Source organism: Schistocerca gregaria, chromosome 6 (assembly GCF_023897955.1).
Source record: "Schistocerca gregaria isolate iqSchGreg1 chromosome 6, iqSchGreg1.2, whole genome shotgun sequence".
NCBI classification, from domain to species: domain Eukaryota; kingdom Metazoa; phylum Arthropoda; class Insecta; order Orthoptera; family Acrididae; genus Schistocerca; species Schistocerca gregaria.
In genome coordinates, this window is record NC_064925.1 from 377,686,571 (window position 1) to 377,699,817 (window position 13,247).

Genomic DNA, 13,247 nt, shown 5'->3' on the forward strand with positions numbered 1-13,247 from the left:
TGACCGTAGCAGTTTTGCGCCCTAAAACCATAACAAAATAAAAAAGGACTTAAAACAACACATCTCGTCATGCCTCAGTGCTTAAGTATCCCACTTCATTCCACATTGATTCTTCTCGACGATTATCATAAATTTTTGTCTACTCTTCATCATTACTAAATTGTGATCAGAGTCTATTTCTGCTACTGGGTGTTATTACAATCTGATATGTGATTTTGAAATCTCTGTCTGACCGTGATGTAATTCAGCTGAAATCTTCCAGTGTCTCCAGACCTTTTCTAAGTATAATTCTTCCTCTTTTGATTGTCAACCACTATATTCACTATTACTAGCTGAATCTAACAATGGAAAATCCAGTATGGAATATGACAATATTAAGGAAAGGATAGTTGCTATTCACCATAGGCCTATAGTGGATATGCTGAGTCACAGATAAGCACAACAAAAAGACTGTCGGAAGGTAAGCTTTCAACCATAAAGGCCTTTATCTGAAATAGACAAAATACAAACACACAACCACACACGCATATTCATAGCAATTGCAAATACAAAACCCAACTCACACACACATGACCACAGCCTCCAACTGCTGAGATGTGACTGCAGGAAGCAGCGCATGATGGGAGAAGCAACTGAATGGTGATAAGGAGAAGGCTGGGGTGGGGAGAGGGAAGGATAACAGAGTAGGGGTGGGAGCATACAGGGATGAGGTGGAGTGAGGGTAGGGCAGCTGGGTGTAGATGCAGTTAGGAGGTTGGACAGAGGGCACAGTGCTGGCGAGGGGCTTTGGGGGGGGGGGGGGGGGGGGAGTAGCTAAAAGGAGAAGAAAAAAAAAGGCTGTGGGTGCGTTAGTGGAATAGAGGGCTGTGTAGTGCAGGAATGGGAACAGTGAAGGGACTAGGTGTGTAAGGACAACCATAATTTGTTTTTATCATCAAAATTTCCCCTGTAACTAGTTATAAATTGTAACATTGAAAAATCGTGGGTAAAGTAAGACTAATATGAAATAAGAGAAGTTGGTATTCACTACATAGAGGGTGCAGTAAACACCTGTCTCGGGTGGAGTAGGTAGTGAGGGTGCAGATGACGCTGGGGGGGGGGGGGGGAGGGGGGGAGGACTGATACAAGGGTACGGGTGGGAGAAAATGCTGTTGTGTTGCCTTCCGTGGGAGCATGCAGGGATGTGGCGGGGACGGGATAATGGGCTGCTATGGTTGTGTCAGTATAAGTTGATCCCTGATGGCTGCAGTGAGCAGGAAATGGCAGCTTGAGTGCTGCTACCTCAACCAGTAACATAACAAGATTTTGTAAACACCTCAGTGTTGTTACAGCTCTGCAGATGGCTTCTGTTTTAGCCTGCAGCCATATCACTTTGCAGTTGAGAGATGGAAACAGTGCTGCAAACCGACAGGGATCATCTTACGATGTCTCAACTATAGATGCAATATCGGGAGGCTGTGCTTGGGTGAGCCTGGGGGGGTGGTGATGGCGAGGGGAGGTCCGGAGAAGTGAAATGACTATGCAGGTGAACTGGGGATCAGAAGATGTTTGTGAGGCTGGTGTGGGAGGAGGGAAGAGGGTGGAGGCTGGTGGGGACAGACCTAGCAAAGTTTGAAGTCAGGGGGTTTACAAAAATAAAGGTTATATGCAGGGAGAGTTCCCGTCTGCACTATTCAGAAAAATTGGCGTCTGTGTGAAGAATCCAGATGACATAGGCTTTCAAGCAGTTGCTAAACTCAAGCATACCTTTTAGTGGAGCACACTCAGCAACAGGGTAGTCCAGCTTTCTCTTGGTCACAGAGTTTGGCAGTTGCCATTCAAGCACAGAGACCGTTCGTCAGTGGTTGTTCTGGTTGCAGTTAAGTTGGTAGATGTCATGGTTCTTTTCACAGGTGTCCCTGCCTTTGATAAGGTAGAAGATGCCCGTGGCAAGACTGGAGTAGCTGGTAGTGACAGCGCATATTTGAAAGGTCATGCAACTAGATCTAATATAGGAATGGGAGCCATGGGGCAAGGAGTTGGGTATATGGGTGGAATGGAGATAGATAAGGATGACAGAAGACTGCTGTAGGAGGTGTGTTGAAGGATATTTCTCATTTCAGGACACAATGAGATGCCATTGAAATGTTGTTGGATATTCTCATTTAGTTGCTCCAGCCCTGGGTGATGTTGTGTCATGAGATGGGTCTCTCCTCTGTGTCTGGTTAGTGGGTATTTGGTGGGTGGTAGTGACAGGGGAGACAAGTTTCAAGGGGCAATTTCTATCTGTGAAGGACTCGCCAAGACCTCTGGCACATTTGGAGAGAGATTGCTTATCACTGCAGATGTGGCAACCACAGGTGCTATGCTGTATGGAAGGGACTCTTGGTGTGGAATGGGTTGAAATAGAGATATTGCTGGGGGTTTGTTGGTTTGGTGTGGACGGAGGTACTGGCAGAACCATCTGGTACATTTCAATATGCATTGAACTCGTGTCCTCCATTGTTGTGAAGCTGTTCAAATTTATTACGAGGCCCATTAATTAATTCAACTTAGTTTCTAGTCAATTATCCACCTCAGTTTTATTTGGAGCTACTTTGTATCCTCTTCCTATCCCCTTTTCTGATTGTAGATTGATATTGTCCCATGTCTTGCAACTCGTAATTTACAGTCTATTCCTGAAAATATTCTGGTTGTATCCATTTCGCATCCTTACAAAACGTTACATGCAGGTTGACTGATTCCAGTTGTGGTTCATTGATATTGTAGTTGTAAAGTACTACTTTTTTGGCTTTGTGAAGTGAACATTTTTACATTTCTTAAGATTTAAAGTGAATTGCCAGTCCATGCACCACTTTGAAACCATGTCAAGATGTGACTGAATATTTAGGCAATGTAACTGGATAGATAAAAAATCTACTCACCAAGCAGTGGCAGGAAGGCACATGTATATAAATGTTAAGGGAATTCACAAGCTTTCAGAGTCAGTGGCTCCTTCTTCTGGGAGGAATGTTGAATAGCATTGGGGGGGGGGGGGGGGGGGGCGACGATATTTAAGAAATGGAAAGGGTTTGGAAAAGTCCCCCAGACCCTGTGTCAGGGGAGACTTACCAGATGGGATGAGAAGGAAGGACTCTTTCCTTACCTTCTCGTCCCTGAACATGTAAATCTTTCTTTTTGTTTTAGTTCCCCTTAGTATTTTGGTAATTATTGTTGTCTCGTGGTGACTCATACCTGTTTCACTGTGGGCATCCTTAAATGAGTCACGTCTATTTGAGTCCATTAAATGTAATGTGTTTTCATCATAAGTGGGTTTCTGAACTTCCATTCTAGGCATTTACTGTTGTTTCACAGGATGTCATGTTGTATTCTCCACTTTCAAAACTGTAATTTTCTCCAGTTGATTATGGGATGATTAAAGTTTCTGACAATGATGATAGTGTGATTCACTCTTAAAAGTTTTAAGCTGCACTTGGATGTGAGTCTGATAGTCGATACAAAGATACATTGTTAGAAAAATCTTTTTATGGTAATAGCACCAGCCTGCTAACAGCCAAGGATAGTCACCACCTCTTGAAACAAGTGACCACACTTCACCTTAAAATGCCCGATATGTCCCATAGGCAACAAATCATCAAGTAGCTGTAAAAGCCTGTAAGGTAGCACAATTTACATAGTTGATATTCGTACTCTTAATTTTATTTTGTGTTCTAAATGGCAGTTAGTTTATTAGGATCAATGTACTTATTTCTGTATGTTTTATTAACTGGAAATCACTAATCACTGCAAATTAATGCATTAACTGCTTTTAGCACCTTTAATAATGATTTCATTTTTGCATGCAGTCTGCAGAAGTCCTGGAGTTTGTTAAAAGAGACTTGGATGAGTTTTCAACAGCTGTCAAAAGTGAAGCGAGTAATGTTGTCACCAGCACTACCTCTGCCCTGAAAGATAAATTGAAGGCAAGTACTATGTCAGTATTCACATTTGTGAATTTAACCTTTTTTGTATGTGCTATACATGTTCTCACCCATGTGGGGTTCCTACAGTTTTCATCGCATCCCACATATCTGTTGCTTCTGATGTCTGTCTTCCCATGCTTCCTCATCTTCTTCTATATCTCTTTTTTTCTTGTGGTCTCTCTTACCTCATCTAACTGAGCAACCTTTGGTCTTCCTCTTCTTCTTTCCTGAGGATGGTACATAGAGATATTCTTTGGACAGCTGTCATCTGTTGTACAGTTGTATGTCCATACCAGATAAGCTGCCTTACTTCATACATACGTTAATCCTTGTTCCATATATGATGAATACGACATTTCGTAATGATGTGGAACATGTCACTTTAACGTAAGTGAGTCATTCCATGTCAAATCAACACACCTATTTTACCTCACCCTCTTAGATTTTGCTGAAAGTTGGTATACTTATAGTGGGCACAGAGACGAAGAAAAATACCAAATTTCAATTTTTTATCTCAAACCATTCCTGAAATATGGCTGTGTAAACTTTTCAAAAAGCAGCCAAAAATGTGTGAATGGACTTTCTTTAAATGGTCCTATAAGTTGCCCTAATTGAGCTAGAGAACTGGGAAAGGTGTCATTTTGCAGCATTTTTCATGCTCTTTCCAGGGATATACAACAAAACATAGCTTCTAATTAATAACATTTTTCAAAATACTATATAAAATTTTGAATTAATTTTTTTTACAAAAAGTACATAATTGAAAATTTTCAAAATATTTCCATAACTTCTTCATACTATTGTAAATCACATGGCAAAATATAAATGTGGGATGATGATGGGTTCATTCTTTAAAAAAATTATTCCGGGCTCTTGTTTTTCACTAACGGCCCTAGTTTGACCAAATTGACCTTTAACAAAGAGGAATTTCTTTAAAATATACTGAAATGTAAGTAAAAGAAGTATTAGAAATATCAAAATATCACCTTATTAACCCAAAACTAATCAGCATATTTTATAATTAAGTTGATTGCTTATTTGAATTTCATACCACTTCACTAACAGTATATTAACCGATATAACAAAAACAAGAAATTGAGCATTTTACCACAAACTGAAATAAAGTATGAATAAGTACAAGTATTTACAAAACAGTTCTGGTCCATGATGTTTGAAATGGAACTATTAAACAAATTAAATATGTAATGCTTGTTTTTGAGTAACAGGTATCTGTACATAGCTAAATTTAACACAATAGGTACTAACAATAATTGTGAAACGACTTTCTATAAAATACACATAAACACTAACCTGAGACAAAAATTAAGTTTTGAGTTGAAAGCAGTTTCCCAATAAATAGTTTTGGAACTTCACATATTACATTTTAATAAAGCAGACTTGGTTTGGTTTACATCACTTTCATTAAGAATGTATGTTCTCCCTGTCGGAGTAAATGGATTCACTTTTGTGAGAACATCCACAATTGACACCCACAGGACATTTGCATGTGCAGGATAAGAGAATAACTTAGCTGGTCCACATGGATGAAGAAAAGTTATTTTCACTTCGTCAAGATCTATTTTTTTTTTCTAAAATGCACCCAAGCCACCAGTTCTGCCATATACAGTGGTGACATAGCCTGATACATCTTGTAACTTAAGTTTGTCTAGTGATGTAGTTACTTCCCTCTCCCAACTCTGCATATCACGTGAGAAGTATTTGACTATTAATTTTGATGTAGTGTTGGGAATGAAAGCTTGAAATTGCTGTGTTCCTTTGATTGTCAATGCCTCTTCAAGTCGCCTTTTTAAGAATATTTATGAAGCAGCCTAGTCTTCTTGAGTGGAATATGCAAAATCAACATTTGTGATATTATCTACTGCCCACTCAAATAGATCTCGTGCGGTTTGGATCTGATTTTGGTATGGCCTTTGCAAAGTTGCACTGAACTCCCTACTCCATCACAAGGCTCTTTCCCATGTGCTGTGGCTGAAATGTGCCACTCAGCTTTTATGTTGAAGTCCTCCTCATGAAGGCAAAGGTTCAGGAAGTTTTTATTATTTTTACACTGAGCAGCACAACTATCAGAATAATAGTATATCTTTTTTGGAATCTTTTGAAATTTATTTGTTAGACATGAAATTAGCTTCTTTTGAAAGTTGTAAACTGCAGTTGTGTTGTGCTCCAGGCAATCAGAAACAATGACAAAACTCATATGCTCAATTTTACAAAAGGATAAATGGTAATCTGTTGTCTTGTCCAGTGGAAACTCTGAGCTTCATCCTGTAGAGCTATACTATAATTTTCTGAAAAATCACACATGACAACAAATTCAGATTCCATAAGGTTTTCTCTTTTGGAGTTAAGGAATGTTCATTGTTGCTTGGCAGTGAAGTAATGCCGAATCAAAATCGACATCTTACTACAAAATAAATCTGTGAATTCTTCAGAAGTTTTCTGAACAATTTCCAGATTACATCGGTCAACTGACATCCACTGTCAGAACTGAACTTGTTCAATTAAGTTTTCATGAAAAGAGTCTTTTAAAATTTTACGTATGACAGTTCCTCCTGGTCAGCATTCACAGTTTCCCATGTTGCAATCAACTGATGATGGGTTGCAAAGCATTTTTGCAATGCACTGCTTATAATTGTTTAAGCTTCTGTTTGTTACTGTATTTAGTTTCGCATTTTCTATCATTAATTTTATGTTTTGGTGAGTTGTGCACACGCAGACAGTGTGTGTGCCACTCCGGCCAGCTAATACACAATGTTTTGGTCTCAACTCAGCAAATTTAGAGAAACCTATTTTTATGTTAGGAAACATGTCTTTAAAATGCTTGTAAGCTTCTTTAAGGTTACACAAAGTAAGTCTTTTTGATATTTTTGTTTTATTTCCACTTGTTTCTGTAATTGTCACACAATCTTTAATACCTGGCATTGCCCTGCTAACTTCATCATTTTCATAAAAGGAATGTACAGTTTTGACAGTTTCTGTTGGTAAACACTACCCTGCTTTTGGGTTTGGACCTTCCATGAATCCTTTCTCTTCAAAATTTTTTTGGACTGCCGAACAATGTAATTAGGAGCATTAAATTCCCTCATTATTTTCCTGACACTCCACTTTTCAGGTAAATTTGTAAGAATCATTAGTTTTTTTGCTCTACTTATAGAATTTTTAAACTTTCTTTTAAGATTTTCAAGAACGGAGTCATCGGTATCCATATCTGACGAAGAAGTTTCAGGAGCAACAAAAAGGTTATGTGTCATTGATGAGATTTTCTTCACTTTTGATTTTTGTAATGCCTAGATGTTTGTTTTCTCTTGTCAATTGGGGACTCACTTAGTTCTTGAAGTGTTGTGTTAAATGTTTTAACAGCTACTGAAGTTGGAGTGAAATCGGGGTCTTGGTCTCAGATGGTTATCTCTGATCCAGAAGATTCCTCTTCAACACTTTCATCACTGATGGGCTCTGGTGTATTTTTCAATTTGGTTACATCTTTCCTACATTTATCACAAATCTTGGCACCACTTGGTATTTGAGAAAAAAAATTGGGCATCCATGTTGTGACATTTCTCAGTTATTTTCTGTCTCTAATAAAATGATTTGACTTCTTCAATGGATTACCACGCTGCTCTCTTACAGCACTGCACTTTTTACTTGGTTCCATATTTATACAAAAACCACTTATAAACTGCCCTTCAATTTATAGATTTACTTGAAAATGAACTATTAAATATAATAGACACAGACTGGTAACAATTGATTTACACTAAAACCACAGTGCACAATAATGCTTTAGGCACACGAAGCCTTAGAAGGTAACAATGCAGACTACATCATCTCAACAATGGCTCCAGTCTCTGAATTATTGTACAGACATCAAGCCCTATGTATACGGTCCTCTACTGACGTACTACCTTAAAGATCAGTTTGGTCAAACTAGGGCCGTTAGTGAAACACAAGAGTCCGGAATAATTTTTTTTAACAATGAACCCATCATCATCCCACATTTATATTTTTCCATGTGATTTACAACAGTATGAAGTAGTTACAGAAATATTTTGAAAATTTTCAATTATGTACTTTTTGTAAAAAAAATTAAATCAAAATATTAATTAGTATTTTGGAAAAGGTTATTAATTAGAAGCTATGTGTTTTTGTATATCCCTGGAAAGAGCATGAAAATGCTGCAAAATGACACCTTTCCCAGTTCTCTAGCTCAATTAGGGCAGCTCCTAGGACAATTTAAAGAAAGTCTATTCACACATTTTTGGCTGGTTTTTGAAAAGCTTACATAGCCATATTTCAGAAATGCTGTGAGGTAAAAAATTGAAATTTGGTATTTTCTTATTTTCAGCACCCACTATAAGTTTACCAACTTTCAGCAAAATCTAAGAGGGTGAGGTAAAATTTTTATTTAAAGTGTGTTGATTTGACATCTGTGATGCTTTCATCAGTCTGGGTTATTTACCTAAGTATTGTATTTCTGACATGACCTCACTGGTGTGTTCTACACAATCCTCTGAGATATTCCATTTCAACAACTCTCAATTTGTTTTAATTTTTTCCAGTAAGCTCCCAGCACTCCTATCTGTAAGTCATCATTGGCTCTGAAATACTTCTAAAGAACATCTTCCTTACTTTACAACTGAAAAGACCGTAGCATAGGATTTAGCTTCTGGATTACTACTTTGTCATGGGCTACTTGTTGTATTTTCCATATGATTGTTCCCTTTTCTGATGAGAGTTTAAATTTGTTACGTGCCATCAAGTTATTATCTTTCCTACATTTTCTCCACTGCAAAGATGTACAGTTAAAAAAAAAAAAAACCTGTCCTCACTCGCTGTATTCTTCAAATAATTTTCTGAGCATAATGCAGGTATCATCCTTTTCACTGGTCATCACTACCAAATCACCAGCAAAAAGCAAGGTACACAAACATTGAGTCTCTGTTATCTGAATGCACGTTCTCACATATTTCCTGTTCCACAAGTCTTAGTGTTTCTGGAACAATGTAGAAGACAAGCAGCACCCTTGTTTTAATCCTCTTGTAATTTTAAAAGGCTGTGACAAAATTTTATTCCCATTTTGTTTAGACACTCTGCAAGCTTTTACAGATTGCATATACTTCTAGCATATGCCTTCCTGAGATCTATGAATAACTGCACATGTTTGTATTGAAAGACCATGAGTATTTTCCTCTGTTCCTTTTTTTTGTGTTTAAGTCCATTTTGTGTAATGAAGAAAATGCTAGGAAAAAGGTACTATCAGATTGTAGCTTTGATTTCAACTGTGTGGCTTGCCTACATTGCTCAAATGGTAAAAAATTGTGTGCAAGAAACCAAGAACCTTGTATGGATCCTGATCAGCCAGTGTATTGTTCAAGCGTGCAGACTGTTAGAGATTTGTAACCTCCAATATTTTTCTGGCATTTTCACTTTGTCTTAAAAAAGATTTGATTTTCAGTGCTTGCTGCTTGTACACCAAATGCATGTGTATTACTACAGTTTTAAATTTGTTGTGCCAATTTTAATCATTTGACACTAGATTGTTTAAGTAGAAGACACATGGTGTAAGGATTAAAGGAAACCACTCACCATGTAGTTGAGATGTTGAGCAATCAACAAGCACACAAGTAAAATGAAGTTGTCACTAAACTTTCAGGTAGAGTACTCCCTCAGAGTTAGCAAAAGAATGCCCCCCCACCCCCACTCTCTCTCTCTCTCTCTCTCTCTCTCTCTCTCTCTCTCTCTCTCTCATGTGATGACCTCACCATTTAGTCCCATAAACCCCGTCAATTAATATATATATATATATATCTCTCTCTCTCTCTCTCTCTCTCTCTCTCTCTCTCTCTCTCTCTCTCTCTCTCTCTCTCTCTTTCTCTTTCTCTCTTTCGTTTTGCCCTCACCTCCCCCAACAGATGAGAGAAGTGAGTGAATGAAGATGAAAATGTGGCAATAATTAGAGTTAGCAAGCTTCCAAGCTATAGTTTTGAAAAATCGTGAGTTTTTCCTTAACACGTGAAAACAACAGAATTTTCAATAGAAAAAGGAAAAAGGGATGAATATAGAGGGTTAATAACTATGGGTGAGCGGTTTGTGTGTAACTGCCTAAGTTAGAAAATTTGATTGGCTTCCAGTCCCACTATAGATTTTTCCTTCCGAGGAAGACTGAAACAGTCTGTACTCAGTTTGATTAGGTCATTTGAGGTGCTTATTGAAGGAGACATAAGCTGCCATTAATGACTGCAAGATTGCTGTAGTAATTACATTCCACTTCAGAACATCTTAAAATGATGTCTTGCGTAAGGTATGAAACTTTGATAAAGAGAGAATAGGTAGAAGTTGTGATGATATAAGCATGTGATGCTTTCAATAATTTAGAAGTAGATCAGAAATGGCAGTTGATCGTTTGGTCTTAAAGGCATGTGAAATTTGCCCTCGGAAGTTTATTTCCTTATCATTCTCCCATTTTCTGAGAATTGGGAAGATAAGATTGTGTGTGTTTCATTCATTGTATCCCTCTGCCACTTGTTGTGACACCCTACTTTTATGTGATAGCATGCTTAATCTCAAGATGAAATTACTTTGCAGCTTCAAAGTTGGACGCGTGTTAGTAATGCGATCTATTTCAGGTGGGCGTGGTGTTAAAAAATTATCACCTTCATCTGTGTTTGGCAGTGAAGATCTTCAAAGACACTCTTATATGAATTTCTTGCTCCATGAGATGGGTACACAAAATACTGTCATAACAATATTAAAAAAACATATTTTTAACAGTGTCATTAGTAATGAGGGAGTTCTCGCAACCTTTTCAGACCAGGAATTGTGTTGGTACACTCTTAGTTGACTATGTTCTTATTGGCTATGTGTTAAAAGTTAAAACTGTGTGCTAGACTGGGTAACATGTTTAATCAGTGCATCTGCTGATCTTACTTTTCTTCCCATATGCCATACACCTTCACACAGTTGTATTTGTCCACCTCATTCATTTTTCTGTTCTCTTGTCCCAAGGCAGCGTTCCAACTGCTGTAAACCATCCAGACATTATTCTACAGCTGTTTATTCTTTATTCGGTTCTACACCACTGTTTTAATGTGTTCCACAAAGGTGAAGACTGCTAATTCAAATTTTGTATATTCCCAATCAAGCATCAAACAGCAAAGAGTTGCAGGTGCTATGACATGTAATTTTTTCCTCCCATTTACAGCTGGACGAACCAGAATCAACAGCGAACACAGTGAAGCGTAGTTTCTCGTCATTCCTGGGCCAGATGAGTAATGTGCTGAATCCAAGTCCACAGGATGATGACGAGGAAGCAATTGTCATATTTGATGCCGAACCTGTCCCACTTACAAAATTTCAGGTCAGTTCACACTTGACAAGTATATTTACTTTGAGATTTGTGTTTGTCGCTTTTTCTAAATTTTATATTTTAAGTGTATTAAATTGCATTCTATTTAGAGAAATTAGAATTTTTCTGAGCTGTTAAAAGAGTCGTTTTAGCCCAAATTTAAGAAGAGGAAAAATATTCCCCTGTTAATTTTCTGACCCATTAATGTTGCTTTTTGATTACTGCAGGAATTTCATTGCAACAACAAATTTTCTAGTTCAAAATAAACATTTTCATAAAAAAAATCTATTTAGTATTTCCCTAGCATTTATTCAATAGTAAGTACATTGATGATCACCCAAAACATCACACACTTAAACAACTATAGTTCATATTGGCTTGCTGAGGTTGTTATGCAGAATTCAAGTGAGAGACATCCCAGAGGTTTTTGCCAGATCTTAACAAATGACTGTTTAGTGTGCAGCAAGTGCTGTTCAGAGTCCAAAATGCTAAATGCCAATGACATACAGATCATTGCTTACTACTACTAACAGTATTGTATGACAACGCCCACTCCCCCTTATTTCATGGTTGTATGTATAACCGTAAGACGGAGCATCTTTATATTATTGAAATACACTTCTACAGTATAAGGAAAACATAGATTGTTACTCACTGTAAAGATGACATGTTGAGCTGCAGACAGGCACAACAAAAAGACACTTACACAGTAGCTTTCAGTCAAAATCTTTCTCAGAAAAGGGAACACACACACATTCATTCACACAAGCAAGCATACGTCACACACACAACTGGCATCTCTGGCAGCTCAGACCAGAATGCAGCTATCATGTAGAAGGGAAGCAGCAGTCGAAAGGGGGATGGGAAGGGGAAGGGATAACATGCTTAATTTCAGTGGCTGCTTCAGTACCCGAGCCATCTGGATCCTTCCCTCCTTCACCAGCTTTTCTGATCTGCGCAGATGGGAGCTATTCTTAAAACAGGTTCTCTGCTTTTGAAATGATCCAAGTCTTGCCTTACAGTAACCTGTTGTTGCCATGCCATCCACCTTTTCCACTCCTTCTGGACTATCACCACCTCCCTGTTCTCGTCTCCTCACCCTCTTTGTGTGGAACCCTCTGCCAGCACACCTGCCCGCCTTCCCCTTTCCCCCACACCTCTCCTTTTTTCCCCCTCCCTCCTTCAAAACTTCCCGCTCCCCCATCCACCCAACACTGCACCTGTTGGCAGTCGAATCTCTGAACAATCCACGAGAGAGCACACTTCTCTTCTCCCTATCTGTACAGTATTTTCCCTTCCCCTTTCTTGCCCCTTCCAGGTTGCTGCTTCCATCATTCTACATGACAGTTGCATGTTGCATTCCAGTCTGAGCTGCCAGAGATGGCAGTCACATGTGGATGAGGTGTGCTGTCTTGTGTGAATGAATATATGTGTGTGTGTGTGTGTGTGTGTGTGTGTGTGTGTGTGTGTGTGTGTGTGTTTACTTTTCTGAGAAAACTTTGGGCAAAAGCTAATGTGTAAGTGTTTTTTGTCGTTCATGTCTGCAACTCAGTGTACCATCTTTACTGTGAGTAGCAAGCTGTCTTTTCCTTATAATGCTGATATTCCAACTGGAGCTCCATTGTTTAAAATGACTTCTGTCTATTAAAACTGCAACACCACAAAGATGGCCTACAACAGAGATAAAATTGGCATGGAGTGTGCATCATATTTGGATATGCAAGTAGTAAACATTTCAGCACTATCACACAAGATAAACAGGAGTAATGCCATCTACATTTTGTGTGTAATGAACAACTGAACAGTGGTTGTCGGAATGAGGCAGTGGCAGGATTGTGGCTTATTGAGACCGTGGGTTATCGTTCTGAGAAATCACTGGTAACATCTATAGAGATCCCACAACCGTTGAGTGACTATGGAATGAACCATAACTTAAGCTCTCAACA

The 13,247-nt window shown here is 38.4% G+C and overlaps 1 protein-coding gene across 1 annotated transcript in view; it reads left to right on the forward strand.

Annotated features, from left to right (window-relative positions):
• The window catches only part of LOC126278059 (BSD domain-containing protein 1-like), an 86,952-nt gene that overhangs the window by 38,427 nt on the left and 35,278 nt on the right, over positions 1-13,247 (forward strand). The window contains exons 4-5 of the mRNA XM_049977878.1: positions 3,825-3,941; positions 11,158-11,313. Of these exons, the coding sequence (XP_049833835.1) occupies positions 3,825-3,941; positions 11,158-11,313 (273 nt within the window). The remainder of the gene's footprint in view (positions 1-3,824; positions 3,942-11,157; positions 11,314-13,247) is intronic.